At 34.6% G+C, this 18,964-nt stretch overlaps 1 protein-coding gene across 2 annotated transcripts in view; it reads left to right on the plus strand.

Annotated features, from left to right (window-relative positions):
- KMT2E (lysine methyltransferase 2E (inactive)) overlaps positions 1 to 18,964 on the plus strand; it is a 90,299-nt gene that overhangs the window by 20,093 nt on the left and 51,242 nt on the right. Inside the window, exons 2-3 of one of the 2 annotated variants that reach the window (XM_081800667.1) lie at positions 1,728 to 1,800; positions 4,943 to 5,127. In XM_081800667.1, coding sequence (XP_081656793.1) covers positions 5,057 to 5,127 — 71 coding nt within the window. In that variant the 5' untranslated portion in view covers positions 1,728 to 1,800; positions 4,943 to 5,056. The remainder of the gene's footprint in view (positions 1 to 1,727; positions 1,801 to 4,942; positions 5,128 to 18,964) is intronic. The other variant, XM_081800668.1, reaches the window with a different exon arrangement.

The following is an 18,964-nucleotide window of genomic DNA, read 5'->3' on the forward strand; positions in this document are numbered from 1 at the left end:
GATAGGTGGTCTTTGCTTAACAAATAGTTTTGTATAAGAAATTGAATTATACTTGAACAAATTAGTAATCTCGGATTTGAAGCACATGTTTGTTCCTGCAAATAGAGAATTTGAATATCCTTTGATGATGTCCTTTGCACCATCCCCGAAATATTTTAAATCTGAATTTTAGACTTTGAGCCCATGCGTCTCCACTTCTGTAGTGTTTTAATGCATTGTTGTGGAACGCATCATTAAATAGATCAGGTTTGGGGGAGGAGCAGGGTGGGTTTCATTACTGTTCTTTCAGTGTGCTAGAATAAATGCAGTCCAGATGTCCTGGAGTGCGACACTTATGTATTTATTTAATTTCTCCTCTTTCTGAGAGAAGCATTTGTCAATTTTTTCCTCTTAACTGTAAACACCAGTCATCTAGCAAATTTTAATTTCAGGCAAACTAATGTGTAGGTTCTGGAATCGGACTGCTAGCATTCCAGTCTTGATTCTGCTATTTATTAGTATAGAACTTTAGACAAGTTTAATCTCTACCTTGCCTGTAAAATGGGGATAATAAATGTACCTACATCATAGGCTTGTGAGGATGCATTACATCCTCACATAGGCATTATCATAGGCTTGTGAGCCTCATTATTTGTTATTGCTATTAGAACTTTCGGTGAGATTTGAGTATCAGGTAAGTGCTTGTAGAGCACTGTCTGATGGTAATATTAACCCAGTTGGAGAAATGGATTTTCTGTTGTCAAAGTTATTTTTTGTTGCTTTTTTGGAATCTGATACTGTTTCGATAATCGGGAGTAATCTGTTAATATACTTGTGATTATACGGCTTAAACTGTAAGATCATCAACCTAACCTACCTCCATTTATAGTTCAAGCCCAGAGTAGTGAAATGACTTGTCCAAAGTTTCATAGGTAATAACTTGGTAATAGATCTTGATCAACCAGTATTTTTTATTATTACTATGTATTAGTTAACTGCTACAGAGAAAAAAAATCTTAAATTCATAGTGAGGGCAGTTTAATTTTAATTTATAAGGAAATCTTATGTATGTGGTCCCTCACAATTTCTTTCAAGTTTCTTTATTTCATTTTCAATAGTAATTTAGTCAAAAATTCACCAGCTTATTAGTGATACAATTCCAAAACATAAACACTGATTTAATTTTAGTATTTTTTGAGCTCTGCATAAAGTCCTTAGGAAGGACAGAAAGATAATAATACACGACTCTTCGAAGAGATTGTTAGATTGGGCACTTTTATTTAAAATTTTAGAAAAAAAATTTCCTCATTTTCTGCTTTTTGGGTACAATATTCATCTTTTCAGTGGTATTTTTTTGTTTTCTGAACATGGTCTTAAAAAGCAGCCTCAGCCTTCTAGTTTGTCTGATTGTTTTATAATTGCTTTTCCTAGTTTTTATATCTTGTTTTTCCTACTTTAGGGTTTTGTTTTGGTTTTGGTATTGTTGCCTTTGCTTGGCTAAATCTGTATTTAATATTGTATTTTCCCAGTTTCTCTTCAGTTTGATTTGGTATTTAGCTTTAATTGTTGCCTTTACTGTGTTTACATTCATTTGTATAAAGAAGTAAAGAATAAATTTATTTTTTTAAGAATTAGCTTCTTTCTTTGTGTGAGTCCCTTTGGTTTTAGGTGCCATATTAGACAGAAGTACCTATAATTCTATGCCATTTAAAAACAGCTCAATACTCCTGTGTTCACTTGGTTTCTAGGTCTATTCTGGATAGCAGGTTTTGTGAAGACATTTATTCTTTCTTGGACCTCAGATTTACCAGACATCTCATGGTATTTCCTTTTATATTATTTCTTTAATGGCTGCCATTTATTCTCAATGTATTTTGTATATATTTTACTTGTCAGTTGGAAAACCAGTTTCTTGATTTGCATATAAGATGGGAAAGCTTTGTGGTAATTGTTTGGATTGTGTTGAATTGTTGAATTTCCTCTAGTTGTGCCTGTTTATAAGCTCACACCTTTTCTGCTTACTACATTGACTTTCCCTTTCTTCTTATTTTTAAAGACACGATTTGACCCTAATGAATTTATGATTTTAAGTATCAACTACATTTTTAAACAGTGTGAGTTTTCTGGCTCTAGAGTTTTTGATATTAATGAATATAGTAAAATATTTGCCATTTTATGGTCTCAATAGATAGGACCTGTTGCCTTCTGATCTTTTGTCAATTAGTTACTGAGATCTACCCTGTTGAATCAAATTTAGTTTGTGGTTCTGTTTCAGATGCGATGATGTGTCTGTCCTGGGGATGAGTGTCTGTTTTTAGAGTGATGCAGTTGTGGAGAAGGTGTCATGTAGTTGCTGTTATAGCACTTAATTGTAGAGGTTGACAACTCATTTGGCTAATGAGGCCAGGGCTGCAGTTTCATCTTAGGTGTGCTAATTCATTCACCTGTCCCTTAGAGAGTGCCTGTTTCGCTCCAGGTACTGTGCAGGGTTTGAGAGACAGGCAGTAATCAGACACAAGCTATTGTCTGAAATAGGCTCATGGCAAGCTCTTCACTGCTATTTAAAAATAGTTCAAATGTAGTGTTTATTGAGGATTGTATATTTTATAAAAATGGAGCACACTATTGAATACATACTCAAGTAGATTCTTTTAGGTTGGAAATACTACTCAGTTACCTAAAAGAATACATAACAGTTTGATTTCTGCTTTCTAGTTTTTGCCTCTGGTTAAAACAAAAAAAATGGCACTACTAAATATTTAACAACATACACCTAAAATGTAAGACTTCTTATGAGTCTAATGTAAAGATAAGCTGAGCTGAAGAAAAACTTCTACCAAGTAGATTCTACCAATAAGGACGAGATTTTTTTTTTTTTAAGTTGTAATTGTTACTGTTGTTAGGTCCATGTCTTCAGCATTTTAAAGAAATACACAATAATGTACCATTTGAATAGAACAAACTTTCAGTTTTGTATTGTTTGCCTTTTGTTAATTAGAAATTTTATAGCTTTATGTGGGTTAATAAATATGGCTTTCATGAAGTAACTCTAATATGGTCAGGGGTGCAGAAAAAAGGTAGGGCAGCTTTTCCTTTTTCTCACTCTGCTTAATTATTTTTAGAGGATGACTTTAATTTGATGGAACAAACTGTAAAAACATGGCAAGTTGAAAACTGTTATTACTTTAGTTTCAAAAACTATTGGAAGATTCACTTTAAATGAAGTCTAGAGAGCTTTTCCATGAAAGAAGAGCAACTCTTCTTGTGTGACTGCTACATATTGATTGCTAAATATGTGCAGTGCTGTGTACAAAAATGCTTTACATTCATTATTTTATTTTCTTCACGGAAACCCTATGAGGATAAATTCCCATTTTATAAACAAGGAACCTGAGGCTTAGGTTAAATAACTTGACTAGCTCACACATCTGGTGAGCATTAGAGATAGGTCCAGTGCTTCTGTTTTTAACTTTTAGGTGCAAAAGCCTATTACCATATATTTTTATTAAAATATCTTATAGTAGGTCTCCCCCAGTTACACATGGTTTAAAAATAGAGGCTAGGGGCGCCTGGGTGGCTCGGTCGTTGGGCGTCTGCCTTCGGCTCAGGTCATGGTCCCGGGGTCCTGGGATCGAGCCCCACATCGGGCTCCATGCTCCGCGGGAAGCCTGCTTCTCCCTCTCCCACTCCCCCTGCTTGTGTTCCCTCTCTCACTGTGTCTGTCTCTGTCAAATAAATAAATAAAATCTTTAAAAAATAAATAAATAAAAATAGAGGCTAGTTTTCTTGGAGAATTCAAACCACTGTTACCACTTTATTTCCCTATTTTGGTATTTGCTCCGATAAGGTATGAGCTCACAATCTGCATTATCTGTGAAATAGGAATTAACCTGAATTAGGTATTCTCGAGGTTACTTGTAAAAATTAAAAATAAATACAAGAATTGCTATTTGAAGAAATCTTGCTCTTCAGTAGTTCAGATATAAGATGGCAAAAAACAATTTTGACTGTTGCTCTTTTCCTGTTTATAGGATTATCTCTCTGTTTTGTTCCTGAGTTGTACTATTTTATTACTGAAAAGATTTTGAGTAGGTATTTCACAAGGAGTACCATATGCAAGTGTTATACAGTGAATTAGATTAGAAGCATTGATGTTGAAGCTGAATATATTTTGTTACTTGATAAATTTGTTTAAAAAATTGTTGAAGTGTATTAGTTTTCTTTACTAATTGCCTGTATCGGGGAATTAGTTCTAGGGAGTTGATACTAACTGAAGAAATCAAGAACTCCCTCAGTAGACCTGTGTTTATGTAGTATGGAAAATGACAACCACTTTATTTATTTAATTTTTTTGACAACCACTTTTAAGCAGTGGATTTTATTACAAATAAAATAGCTTTCCTTTTATACATATATAAGCAATAGAGTGGAATTGGTCAAATCCTGGTTTTATTTCTTGAACTGAACAGCCTTGGTTAAGTTATTTAATCTTTCTTGCTTTTGTGATCCTCAATGGTGAAAGATCCCTATCTCAGAGCTATAAGGATTAAATAGATCATCCATCTAAAAGCTTAATATGATGCTTAGTCCATAGTAAGTACTCAATATTTGTTAGTTTAGATCACTTTCTGAACCAGGAAGACTTATTTTAGATACTAGTACTGTAAGAAATTCCATTTTGTCTTTCAAAATGAGTAATATTTGTTGGTTCCTCACTAAGCAGTGCACCTTAGTTAATCTTTCTTTTGGTATTTTAAATTCATTCCCAAAGGGAGATTTTGATTCAGAAACTTCTTTCAATCACAGTCCCATAGCTTAATTCAAAAAGAACCTAAATGAAATAGAGAATCCCTCCCTGAGCAAATTCCAGTTTATATGGCTATTTTACTTACTGTTGTTATAGTATGACTGTGTTAGGAATGAAGATGATTTTTAACTTTTTGTTCCCTTTTCTTTTAAACAGGGTTTGTGGATGCACTTAGATGTTTGCAATGAGCACTGTGGCTGGCATGCCCCAGTGTTTTGGATACCAATGCATAGGACTCCATAGTAATCGAATTTACCAGAGGCGAACGTCATGAGCATAGTGATCCCTTTGGGGGTTGATACAGCGGAAACATCATACTTGGAAATGGCTGCAGGCTCAGAGTAAGTATTTAAATTAAAAGTGTTTTGGATAGGAAAAGCAAAATATTAATTATACAGTTATTTTAGCACAACCAAGCAGTGCTTGGTTTGCATTTATATTTTTTCTCATTTTAGATTCTTGTTGAAAACAAAATATCAGAAGGTTAAAGGCAAAAATTACCTTAAGTTACTTTTTAAAACAGCTCTTGAGCCAAAATGCTGTATCTTTTTCTAATTCTTTTTGTCTTTTCCATCTGCTTATTGTCAACCTCAAGAATCAAGATAATAGGGGCGCCTGGGTGGCTCAGTCATTTTGGCATCCAGCTCCTGATCTCAGCTCAGGTCTTGGTCTCAGGGTTGTGGGTTCAAGGTAGTAGATTACTGTTTTTTTAAATTGTAAGATTTGTCATGTTTATATTGGAAAAGTAATTTGGTTTTAAATTTGAATATTTAAAAACATTGTAAGATCCATTTAAAAATGGAATATGCCTTTTTTTTTTTTAAGTTGAGTTGAAAAAATTCAGGCCATTTTTAAATAAGAGAAAGGGATTATTTTCTGCCGGATGATTATTTTGATAACCTTTGCTTTTATGAGAGCTGTTTCTGATGGATTCAATGAAAGGTTCTTACCTTGCCTTTAGACTATTTGGTCTAGGCAGTTGTGCATATAGATTTCATTATATTTTGTTTTTGAATGACCAGCCACTTTAACACTAGGTTATTGGCTGTGAGGATTAATTGTTTTTGGAAATTGCAAGAGATTCAAGTAGCAGTGTTTGAAGGATAGAAAGATGCATGTTTGTTCTCTTTTTCAATAAATAGATACATTGTGTCTAACAGGACTCTAATTGACCAGAAAGCTGATCTTGATAGAATTTAAGTTTAAAAAAGGAAATTTATTTATTTTAAGGCCTCTAAAACTGATATATGGAGAGGATAAAAATGCTGTTTATTCTCCTTTTGCTGTCATTTCAAGTGGTCTTACGTGTTTCACCACTTCTGTTTGTGCCATTGGGAAAAACCCAGAGATGCTCTCTAATGTTTCAGTAATATATTATACAGTCTATTTAACTATATGATTGTTGTAATACAGTTTTTAAAAGCCATTATGTTTTTCGCACTATGTATAAATTATTTTTGTCGTAAAATAATAGATTCCTAACAAGGCACTCTGTGACAGTTGTTTGCCATTATTCTGCCCAAATAGGGATACTGCTGCAAGGAAAGATCCTGGAAGCAGTGCTTGGGAGACAAAGGCTTCTGAGTCTAAAGTATTGGTTTTTTGTAATATGAAGTATCTGGTGGATGCAAATCCGTATCTGATAATAGTTACAGGCATTTATTAGTAAAGATTTTTTGCTTCCTAAATAGAATCACCTTTACAGTTCTTTTTTTTTTAAAGTCTTTTAAGCAATTAATACAAGATGTAATTTCTGAAATTTATATACTGGATAGGAATTTGTCTAGTATACGGTATGAGATACATCTGTGCTTCTTTGGCATGTCTAGTATTTGCACTTGAAAGTAATTCACAGACAGACTGGAAGACATTATTATACAGTTAAAAGGGAATGAATAATTTAGTGAAAGAGGGCAGTGTAGGGGATAGCTTCCTATTTTTTTTTATTAAATGTATTTATTAGAGTACTTACAGGATGATTTATATTATGGAGCCAAATCTTTTTGGGTACAGATATGGCCATTTTTATTATGGGAAAATGATCAATTTGTAAGTAATTACAGAATGACTGTCTTTCTGTTTTAGGAAATTTTTTTTTTTTTCCTATTCCACATACAGATATATGTCGCTTGGGTATAGCCTCCCCCACTCAGTGGACACAGAAAGTGTAGCTGGTGCCAGTATTTATTATGGGACAAGCATCAGAATTTTTGTGGTTTAATTTTCAAGGTTTTAAATTCCCTTTTTTTATTTAAAACCTGGAAGCTTAAAAAGACCCTTAAATAATATTTTCCCTGCTTCCCACAGAAATGAAGCTTTTAGAGTTGTTTTTATAAGAAATTTTGATGTAATTAATACGATACTTTTTATTTCAAATACATAATCAAAAGTTGTGTAAGATGCAGGATGCTGGGGGAAGGGTACATGGGAATTCCCTCTCTATTTCTTTGTTTACCTTCCTGTGAAGCTACATAATTATTTCAAACTAAAATGTTTTTAAGAGAATTACATTTTATTGTATTCATGTGGCTATATAATAATAATTATACATAAGTTTTTTAAAAAAAGATTGTACTGCGAAAATACAATACAGTCTATCACTAATAAACTATTTTAAAATTCAGGAGATACTCAGTGATTGTTTATTGAGTGTTAGTACACTAGACCATATTTACACTACCTTCTAAGGCCTATAAAAGAGAATTTATTGGATTACTTGTTCATCTAGTCTATCTGTAGCATTTTATAGACAGGAAATTGAAGTTGAATGTCTAGTTTAGGATCTGTGAAGAATGGGGGTTTGCTAAGCTCTAGTCCATTATTTCCATACTTGGTAATATTTGCTGTTGAATTATTGTGTCTCTAAAATAAAACTCATTATTCTCACCAAGTCCAGCTTCTTCTTTATTACATATTTGTGCTCTTCTCATCACTAAGTTTCAAAAAACCTTAGGTTTGTTTTGCCTTTCCTTCAGTTAGGGATCTTGTATTTTACTTCTTTCTGTTCCCTATTACCTTGCCAAGAGTTGGCTCGCTCCCTAAATGTTTGAACTAAAAAGAATAATTTTAAAATATTTTATTAATAACTGACCAGTGAAGATTGATAGACTGTTGGTCTAGCTACTTTAATAAGAAGAATAAAATTTTTAAAAAAATTTTGTTTCATTAGCCTAAGTATTTTTTTAAAGGAGTTATAAACATTCCACAGTCAAATGTAATTGAAGATGTTTTATTTAAAAATTACTTTTTACTATACATAGCACTGATAAAAACCAGTACCTAGATCTTGATGAGTAGAATTGGAATTGAAGCTAAATGCTACAGGGGAGAGACTCTTAAGATACCTTAAAAATTGCTTGTTAACGACTTAGATCTTAGCAATAAGTTTTTACCTGCATTGTGTTTGTACTTAGATTTGGAAAATACCCGTCACAACATACAGGTTAACATAATGACTAACTGATTTTCTCACTAGTGCCTGACATGATCCTGGGTACGGTAAAAATGGAAAGATAATAATATCTTTAAAGGGAAAATTGAGCTAAGTGTAAATACAGTTTTTAAAAACTTGATTAGTGAAATGACCATGACTGGAATAATCAGGAGATTGCCTTTCTTATCAGGAAGTTCCATCTGTAAAATTTTTTTATTAACTATATGTCTATAAGTGTAGGCTAATACTAGAAGTAGATTTCTTGCTTCTAGCATAATATCATAGGATAAGAATAGTAATCCAAGAGAAAGCACATTTTCGATCATCACTTATAAGCATTAACTGTGTGGAAAGTGTTTTACTAGAGGCTCAGGTTGCAAAGGTAAAGTATAAATTTTACCCCTACTCTTAAGGAAAGTATAAGCAGTTGGGAATTCAGAACTCTAGATCAGAGCTGTCCAATAAGAAGTACACAGAGTCATGTGTACTTTTAAATTTTCTAGTGTCTATATTAAAAAGGTTTTAAAAAGTGAAATTAGTTATGTATTTTATTTAACTGAGTATGTCCAGAGTATTATCATTTTAACATATAATCAGTATAAAAATATGAATGAGATATTTCATGTCTTTTTCTCCACCCTAAAAATATTTAAACTCTGGTGTGTATTTTATACTTTCAGCACCTCTTAATTCAAACTAGCCACATTTCAAGTGCTCAATATGTCTAGTGGCTACTGTATTGGATAAAGAAACTCTAGATAACAAAGTGGTGGAACCTCAGAGAAGAAGAAAACGGTAAAGCCTAGGCTATAGGCTAGTTATAAAAGTTGTAAAAGTGAGATCTAAGAATCTTTCTTTCTGAATAAGAAAGATAAAGATACAGCTATGAGGTAGATAGTGTTATTCTTAATTTATAGGTAAGGAAACTGAAGTCACAGTGCAGAAAAGTGGCAGAGGCAGAACTTACTAATGTGTTCATTTTAGGCCTTTTTCTATACTATAGCTCCTTCACTAATACTACAAAGAATGATTTGTATAACTGTTTTGACATGTGGTTCATGTATATAGTAGCTTCAGTTCTAGCAGTAGTAAATTCAGTGTAATAAATGACTGCGTATAACAAAGGTATTCTCAGGTCTTGGCTCAAGGATAAGGGATGTAAAAGAAAACCTAGACTCCATTATCATTAGACAGAAAGTTGAGCCAGAATTCAGCTATTTATTAGAATTGTATGTTTTTTATCCTAATAGATAGAACTTACCTCCTCTGTTTCTTTTTACCTCTTCTACCTCTGGTATTCCAACTATCTGAATTCCTAAATTGGTTAAATAAAAAGATGGGAAACCCTTCTGGAGCTGGAAAGTGGGAAGATGTATAAATGAGGACTGTTAAATTTCTTCTTTCCTAGCCTTTTTAAAAAAGAAAAGCCAAACTGCTTTTCTCTGTCAGCGACTGGGAATAAGATTGCTAACATTGTATTCCTTTTGATATTACTATAACTATCTTGGTACCATTAGAAATCATTAAAATAAGCTTTTATATAATTGTGTGTACTTTTAGATGAGGTGGACAGATTACTAAATGTGACCTGTATAAGTTAGAGATGAATTATTTTGGAGGAGGGCTCCTTGTGCTGTACCTGGCAACATAGTAAATGCTCATTTGTTAACAGTGCTAAAAGGAGGTATCTAGGTTTTCAGTTTTGTTCTGCCACTAACATCCTAGTGAGCCTTTAAACATGACACCTAATTATTGTAGACTTTGGTTATTTTAATTTGAAAAAGAGGGCTTGGATTGAGGTATTAATGGGATTCTTTTTGACTTAAAATTTTTGAGATTCAGGACATGTTTACCTGTATTTTGCTATAGCATTGGATATTAAGTTATTTCAATGTCACTAGGGCCACCTGCTGACAGAGTTCATTACTTGTTGAAGTGTTTGGGTGCTTTTAGTCTGAATTTGTGTAATTGAAGATGCTAAAGTGTTTTGTGTCTAATGAAATGTTTTTAGTAGCATTTTACTTGTTCATTTTCACTGACGCTTAACATTTTCACTTATGATTTCTTTACATATAATCCACTATCAGGAAACTAATACTTTCTGTTGCTCTTAAAGTAAGTGTTGATTTGCTTATCCTAATTTGGAAGTGCTTTCACTTAAATGTGGTTTTATTTTAATATTTAAAAGCCTGTTTTACAGTACTATGCTAGCATTGTTTAGAACTGTTCTTAGAATGATGTTGAATTCCTCATTTATTTCATACTTAAACAATTTTTCTGATTTTTTCCCCTTGTGATACTGAATACAAAGCTCAGTACATTCATGCAACTGTCTGTAACACAGTGTATTACAATATCTCCTAATCATTCCAGCCAAAAGGCAAATATTAGTCCCATTTTGCAAAAGAAATGCAGCTAAAGGAGATTAACAAACTTCACTAGGGCCACATAATCAATAAAAAGTAAAGTTAGGTTTGACCCAGGGTTGCTTGGCCACTTGGTCAGAAGTGGGTTTTATTAATAGATGAGTTAAATGAAGTAAAATGCCACATGAAATAAACTGAGGACGGTTGTCACGCCAAACCTCTCCATTTTAAAAAGTTTCTTGGTATGTTATTGTAATGTGTGTAATTTTCGTGTATCTTTAAAAAATAATAGGTTATAACAAGGATAAAAGAAATTGACAAGCTTTGATCACAGATCTGAAGGAGCATATGAGAACTCTCGGAGATCTTTTATACCTATTACTGTAGCAATTAGGGAGTCAATCTATCCATGTGCCATTACTGATACCCAGGTGTGTGTTAATTGAATATTTTAACATTAAAAGGAAAATGAGAGGTTTTACCTAAAACACTGATATAAACTCATTAAAATCAAACTATACTTTGAAGGTTTATACAGGGAAGAAATTAAATTTTTGTTGAGGAAGAAGGAAATCATAAAACTCCAATTTCTGAGGAATCACAGCTTATTTAAGGCATATTTGGCAAAAAATACCAAGTTTGGTAAGGTTTTAAAAACATAAGGAAGGCTGCTAGAGAATTAATGGGAACTTCTTGTTGATAATGTAATTGTACTAAGAGTTATCTTTTAGTAATAAAATATTTGAAAGTCTTTTATTTCTACATTGTCATTGAAAGTAACTAAATACCACATGACTCTCACAGTGGTTAATGTGCCCAGTGTTCTGTACGTAATAAAAAATTAATGTAGGTAAATCACCAAAGTGGGTTGGTCCCATACTTAAGAATTGAAGGAACTCATTAGCAGAAATTATTAGTTGTAATAGCGAGTTGCACATTTTATTATCCCTTTCTTAAATAAAAAAGTTACGGATTTGGACTGTGGGCACCATTTGCTCATGAAGATTACTTTGAAACTAGACAGGGTACTAAGTTTTTCAATGAAGCAAAGAACAGCAAAGGTAGGGGTGCCTGGGTAGCTCAGTCATTAAGCGTCTGCTTTCGGCTCAGGTCATGATCCTGGGGTCCTGGGATCGAGCCCCGCATCGGGCTCTCTGCTCAGCGGGAAGCCTGCTTCTCCCTCTCCCCCTGCTTGTGTTCCCTCTCTCACTGTGTCTCTCTCTTCAAATAAATAAATAAAATCTTTAAAAAAAAAAAAAAGAACAGCAAAGGTAACTTTTTTTTTTTTTAAAGATTTTATTTATTTATTTGAGAGAGAGAATGAGATAGAGAGAGCATGAGACGGGGGAGGGTCAGAGGGAGAAGCAGACTCCCTGCTCGGCAGGGAGCCCGATGCAGGACTCGATCCTGGGACTCCAGGATCATGACCTGAGCCGAAGGCAGTCGCTTAACCAACTGAGCCACCCAGGCGCCCTCGTCTTTTTTTTTTTAATGCCATAATTAGTTTATTTAGTAAATTGTGGTTTTACAAATTGAATTTTCTGCTAGTATGAAAAGCAGCTTAGTTGTAAATAAGGATGCCTTTTTTTTTTTTTTAAGATTTTCTTTTTAAGCAATCTCTATACCCAATGCAGGGCTCAAACTCACCACCCTGATTACAAATGTGTGCTAAAATGTTTATTGAGTGAATTAAAACTATATTATTATAAGTTCCTTGAAGACAGGGACAGTGTCTTTAATAGTCACTGGCAAGCACCAGGCCCTCAATATTTGTTTAATCCTTGCTAGTCAAACTGAGATCTGTGGATGTAGTCCCCAGGGGCTCTGTGAACCCTATGAAGTTTTAAATTTTTTTGCCATTTTCCTTTTGAGCTAGGAAAAAAGTTTAAGTCTGTTTAAAGTGATTTTGGATGACCACCACTTTATGCTGAATACTGCTATGAGATTTCAACGCAAATGCTTATTTGTGTTTGATGCTGTTGGCATACAGATGACCTAAAGACCTAGTTAGGGATGCCTGGGTGGCTCAGTCGTCAAGCGTCTGCCTTGGATTCAAGTCATGATCCCAGGGTCCTGGGATCCAGCCCCACATCAGGCTCCCTGCTCCGCGGGAAGTCTGCTTCTCCCTCTCCCACTCCCCCTGCTTGTGTTCCCTCTCTCGCTGTGTCTCTCTCTCAAATAAATAAATAAAATCTTAAAAAAAAAAAAAAAGACCTAGTTTAACATAATGTTTCTCTAAATCCAAATCTACAAAGAAAAATCCCCCCTCCCTCTATTGCAGGGTTTTGTGTGTTACTTAATTTTGACCAACAGCTAACTAAGCAAACACTATTCTGAAGTCTGACCTCTTCATACTCCTTGAAGACTCCCCATGCAATTTTTCCTCTTTTTGCATATGTATGGGATATTGTCTTTCTCCATCTTACTGGTTTAAAAAAATTTTTTTCAATAGAAGATATATACTTGGTATAAATTTCAAATGTTTAAAGACCTTTCAGAAATATTCTTACTTTTAATGAAACCTCATAATGTTTATTCCTTATCCTTCCTGTTACTCAAGTAGATACGTCCTTCTCTTGAATTCCCTTGATCCTGGAGCCTTGAACTTTGAACTTTTGCCAACTTCTCCAAGAAGGTCTCCCTAGGTTCAACTAAACATTCAGATTTACAAGACTATCATAGGCCTTACTTGGCACTAGTCTACATGGTCTACAGGACAGGAGCCACAGTTTATCAGAGGTTAGCATCAGTCGTTCGTGTCTATATGAGACCATGTAGGAGTACAGTCAGCCATCCAGAAACTATTTTCTTTGGCTTCTCAGGTGACTGGTCAGGTAAAAGGAGACAAGGTCCATTTTGGGAGGATGAGAGTCCTGACTTACTCTTATGCCCTTCAGAGCCAGGATTTCTTGTAACAAGCATGGGCAGAGTTTCCAGGTTCCCTGCAAGGGACATGCCAGTTAGAAGAGTCACTGTATCTTTGGGAAGTTCAAATCTGTGGCATTCTCATCAAATATTTATAGTTTTCTCAGTCTAGACACAACTTACTTACCAATCAAGAGTCATTTTAATTTGCCGAGCAATATAGTAAATTACTTTATCCGGTTTTAGGATAAAAGGTAGAAAGTTGACTAAAGACCAAAATCTCACACAGCGGAGGAAAGAGTTTTGTTAAGCATTTGCCCATACTTTTCTTACGTCATTATCCTATTTTTGCCTTGTGTAGTGGTTTTTGTGTACCTGCCCCTTTTTGCTAACCCTGCCGTTCCTCCCAAGATCAGAAACTCTTAGAGTGATGGCAGTATGTTTTATATTTCTTTATCCTGTCTTTACCTTAACCACATAGGGAATACTATCATAGAACTATTCATTGAATTACAGTTTGTATGCTCCTTTGACTGTAAGGTAAATCCACCAAAAACCTTAGAAAAAATTTTATGACTGGGATTTATCATAGATGGAAACAAAGTATAGGAATAAACTTTCTGGGTGAAGTGATATAAACAGTGGTGTCCTCCAGCATGACTAGGGTTGCTCTTATTTTAATGTCTATATGACTTCTTTAGGATAGGGACTGCATAATGATGTGTCCAGATTCATTCTTTTATATATTGAAAGCATATGTTAGTGGTGATAACATACAAATTTGAGAATACTGTAAGTCAGCAGAAATGGCAAATGTTATGGACAAGGATAGAAATACTAAGATAAGGTGATTTTTTGACTTTGGTATAAGAATCCAAAAAATGATGAGCATCATGAGATCATCATCACTTTCTACAGAGTATATTATATTCATGGCTGGAGTACCCTGCCTTTCTGTCTGCCACATCTTATTGAAGAAATAAATGGATCTGAAGAAAGATAAATGATCACCAGGGCTTAAGGGGCTGTGTTAAAAAGATGGTTAATAAGGAGTGCCTTGCTGGCTTGGTTGGTAGAGCACGCGATTCTTGATATCAGGGTCATGAGTTCAAGCCCCACTTAAAGTGTAGAGATTACTTGAAAAAAAAATTTTTTAAAGATGGTTAGTAAGATTGAGACCTATATGTTGAGAGAGAGAGAGCAAGCGCACAAGAAGGGGGAGAAGCAGAGGGAGAGGGAGAAGCAGCCTTCCCACTGAGCTGGTGCTTGATGTGGGGCTCAATCCCAGGACCTGGAGATCATGACCTGAACTGAAGGCAGACACTTAACCAACCGAGCCACTCAGGCACCCCCCAGAAATAATTTTAAACATTTAAAAAATCTCTGCTGCCAATGATAGAGATTTCCTTGCTTACTTAGCTTTTGTGTCAAAATTATAAATGATGGGCGCCTGGGTGGCTCAGTCGTTAAGCGTCTGCCTTCGGCTCAGGTCATGATCCCAGGGTCCTGGGATCGAGTCCCACATCCGGCTCCCTGCTTGGCGGGAAGCCTGCTTCTCCCTCTCCCACTCCCCCTGCTTGTGTTCCTGCTCTCGCTGTCTCTCTCTCTGTCAAATAAATAAAATCTTTAAAAGAAAAAAAAAATTATAAATGATTTAAGCAGTGACGAACTAAAATTAGAACATTAATCTCATTCTGTTTTTCCACCATTTTCTGTTTCTTATTTTTTTGGTAGTAAATAATTGTTATTACAGTAATAGATCTTTGCCTCTTGGAGCTTATCATGTTATTAAAAAAGACAAGGAAGGTAAGTATAGAAAAGTGATATATGTATATCACTGTGTGTCCCTGTTAGATTAATGATGCATATATATACAGTGTAGCAGTAAAATCTATTTTATGTCACTGAGTAATATTCTGAATCGCTGACCTAGAATTTTAAAACCTTATTATATGAACATTACAGATTCATGATTACGGATTACATTTCTTGATGTAAAGTTTAGTCTTTTATTATGTGAAGAATCATGTATTTATGGATTCAACTTTAAGAAAATATATTTTTAAAATCTGCTTTACAAAGGGATTACCAAGGAACCATTTTATTTCAAGGCACTTATTTCAATATAATTTTGAGAGTTATGGGAGTATACTTTTTTTTTTTTTAAAGATTTTATTCATTTGAGACACAGAGAGAGAGAGAGCATGAGTAGGGAGAGAGGCAGAGGGAGAGGGAGAAGCAGGCTCCCCGCTGAGACAGGAGCCCGATGCGGGGCTCCATCCCAGGGCCCTGGGATCATGACCTGAGCCGAAGGCCGACGCTTAACCATCTGAGCCACCCAGGCACCCTGGGAGTATACTTTTAAGAAAGATTAAACTTTAAAAGGACTTAGCACATATTTAGTGCTCAATATTTATTAAATGATTTAAATATCAACAGTGTTTTGATACCTTGCAAATTTAGTGATTTATTTAAAACAGGTGTAGCTAGATCTTGTACTTAGAATCACAATTGGAAGTTTGAACTACTGTGGAGTTAAGGTTTTAGAATAATTGAAAAGCAATTTCAGACTGAATAGTTACAGCTGAGACATTTCTGAAGAAATAAGTAGTGTTGCATATCTGCATAATGTATTATAGTTGAGAAAATGCATCTTCATATCCTTTCTATCATTTGAGTTTCATCCATATTGCTGGGAAGAAGGTGAAGGGGGTATATTAATCCCCACATTACAAATAAAAAGTTCAACTTTAGAAAGGTGACTACTCAGCTGTACCCATTGAATGGCCAACCTTAGACACTTATGTCCCAATTCCATGCTTTTTAAAAACGTTTTAATTAATTGACTGATTAAAGTAATCGCTACACCCCACATGGGGCTCAGACTTACAATCCTGAGATGAAGAGTTGAATGCTCTTCTGACTAAGCCAGCCGGGCACCCCCATGTTCTTTTTGAGAGAGAAGACTCTAACTTGTTAATTTTGATGGCGTTTGGAAGAAAGAAATAATAAATCCATGTGATAAGATGGTTGATAGCATACAAAAATATTACATGAAAGGTAATAAATTAATGCAGTAATTAAGTGCTATAGGAATCCATAGGATTTATAAAAATTTTGATGAGTTGAAGCAGTTAGGAAAGTACTCCTTGAGCATGTGAAGTAAGCTTTGAGAAATGTGTTGAAATCAAGAAGGGTTGAGATTCCACAGATAGAGGCTTAGAAATAGAAATGCCCAGGATATCTTCCTGAATTTGGGAGGAAAGGAAATATATATACCTTTCTTAGAGGTATACCTGTATACTATTCTTACAGGTACCTATCGAATAAAGGATATTAAATGTAAGAAAAAAGGTTGGGGAACTTAAACTTTTTAGTAAGGAAGTACAAAAATATATACAATAGTAGGGAGAACAGTGTAATAATAATACCAAGTTGGTATTACTCAGCTTCAGTAGTATTCAAAGTTTTACCAAACTTGTTTCATCTATCTTACAGTTTTATTGAAATATTTTAAGGCAAATCCCCACATCATTTTACCTGTTTTGTTCAGTATATATCACTTACAGATAAGGATTTTTTAAAACCACAATACTATTATTTCACATGACAAAATTAACACTTTCTTAATATAACATACCAAATTCATCTTCAGATTTCCCTGAGTTGTCTCAAAACTGTCTTTTTGTAATTGGTGTATTCAAATTGGCATCCAGACAAAATCCACACACTGTATTTGATTGAAATATCTTTGAATCTCTTTTCATCTGCAGCAGCCTTTTAAATTTGTTTTCCCTCATACCATATACTGGTAAAAAACTGTGTCTTTTGGTCTATAGAAGTTTTAACGTTCTGGATTTGGCCTGTTGCTTCCTTTTGCCATCATGTATTAATCTACTTACCCCCATGTTTCTATAAACTGGTATGTAGACCTAGAGATGTGATTAGCTTCAGATTTGTTTTTTTCCCTCTCTCATTTTCCTTCCTTTTTCTTTTTGGCATGATACTTTAAATGTGGGACCTTGCACTTTCTGTTGCTTAGTATTAGAGGGGCACATAAAACTTGATTGTCTAACTTTCAATGATGATAAAAAGATCAACAGGTTCAGGTGTTGTCAGCCTTATCTATCTATCAACTTTCAACCTTTCAAGGTTTTAGCATCCATTGGCTATCTGTTGCCTAAATCCATCATCTCTAGAGGGTTGAAAATTTGTGATTTTTCTACTTTGATCGTTCCTTCTGCATTTATTAGCTATTAGGGAACTTCCAAAAGAAGCAGTCAGTATCTGAGTGTTGGCTTAGTCAACAAGAGAGCATATTTCTTTTTTAAGAGACCATATTTTTTAATTTGATTTTAGAGCCAAGTTGCATATTAGAAACTCTCTTTATGCATTTCATGTCTTCAATTTGTGGGAAAAACAATTCAGAGTTTTGAAAAAGAGTTCATCTACAAATTCTGTTTTGACTATTTGGCCATACCTTATTGCATGTATCTACCTATATTTATTTTTTAAAGATTCATTTATTTATTTTAGAGCATGTGCGAACAGGGGTAGGGCAAGGGAGAGGGAAAGAAGCAGACTACCTGCTGAGCTCAGAGCCATATGCAGGGCTCCATCTCATGACCCTGAGATCATGACCTGAGACAAAACCAAGAGTTGGACGCTCAACCGACTGAGCCACCCAGGCACCCCACTTATTGCTCATATATTACAAATATTTTAATTACGTGTTATTTTTTTAACACTTTGAATTCTCAGATTGGAGAGTGATTATCTTTTGGGAAGTTTCCCATGGATAGAGAGTATCTTTTTGATAGTGATCATTGTTTCAGTGATTTAAGAACACATACAAAGCTGGGGCGCCTGGGTGGCTCAGTTGGTTAAGCATCTGACTCTTGATTTCAGCTCAGGTCATGATCTCAGGGTTGTGGGATCGAGCCCCACATCAGGCTCCGCACTCAGCATGGAGTCGGCTTGGGATTCTTTCTCTCTCTCAGCCTCTGCCCCTCCCCGTGCGCTATCTCTCAAAATAAATAAAATCTTAAAAAAAAAACAAAAAACACAAAGCCATATATGAATGAGTACAAATAAGTATCCTACTATTTGAAAAGTGACATGAAAATTATGTAGATAAAATCTTATCCATAGGATGAACAAAGTACCATGATTTATGTTTTGATAAAAATTTTTATAGGAGTATTATGCTAATGTAGTTTCTTTATTGATAAATGTTATATCTGCATATTGGCATGTGTGTGTGTATGCTAAACAGTACTGTAGCAACTTTACATAAAAATTTGTTATTGCATATTATCCCTTTAGCCTGGACATTAGAAATTGTTTAAAGCTTTATGAAAGATTTTGAGGGAGCCATCAAAAGGAATGAGATCTTGCCATTTGCAATGACGTGGATGGAACTGGAGGGTATTATGTTGAGCGAAATAAGTCAAACAGAGAAAGACATGTATCATATGACCTCACTGATATGAGGAATTCTTAATCGCAGGAAAC

Source organism: Leptonychotes weddellii, chromosome 12, assembly GCF_054177405.1.
Source record: "Leptonychotes weddellii isolate Sample4059 chromosome 12, ASM5417740v2, whole genome shotgun sequence".
In the NCBI taxonomy this organism is placed as follows: Eukaryota; Metazoa; Chordata; class Mammalia; order Carnivora; family Phocidae; genus Leptonychotes; species Leptonychotes weddellii.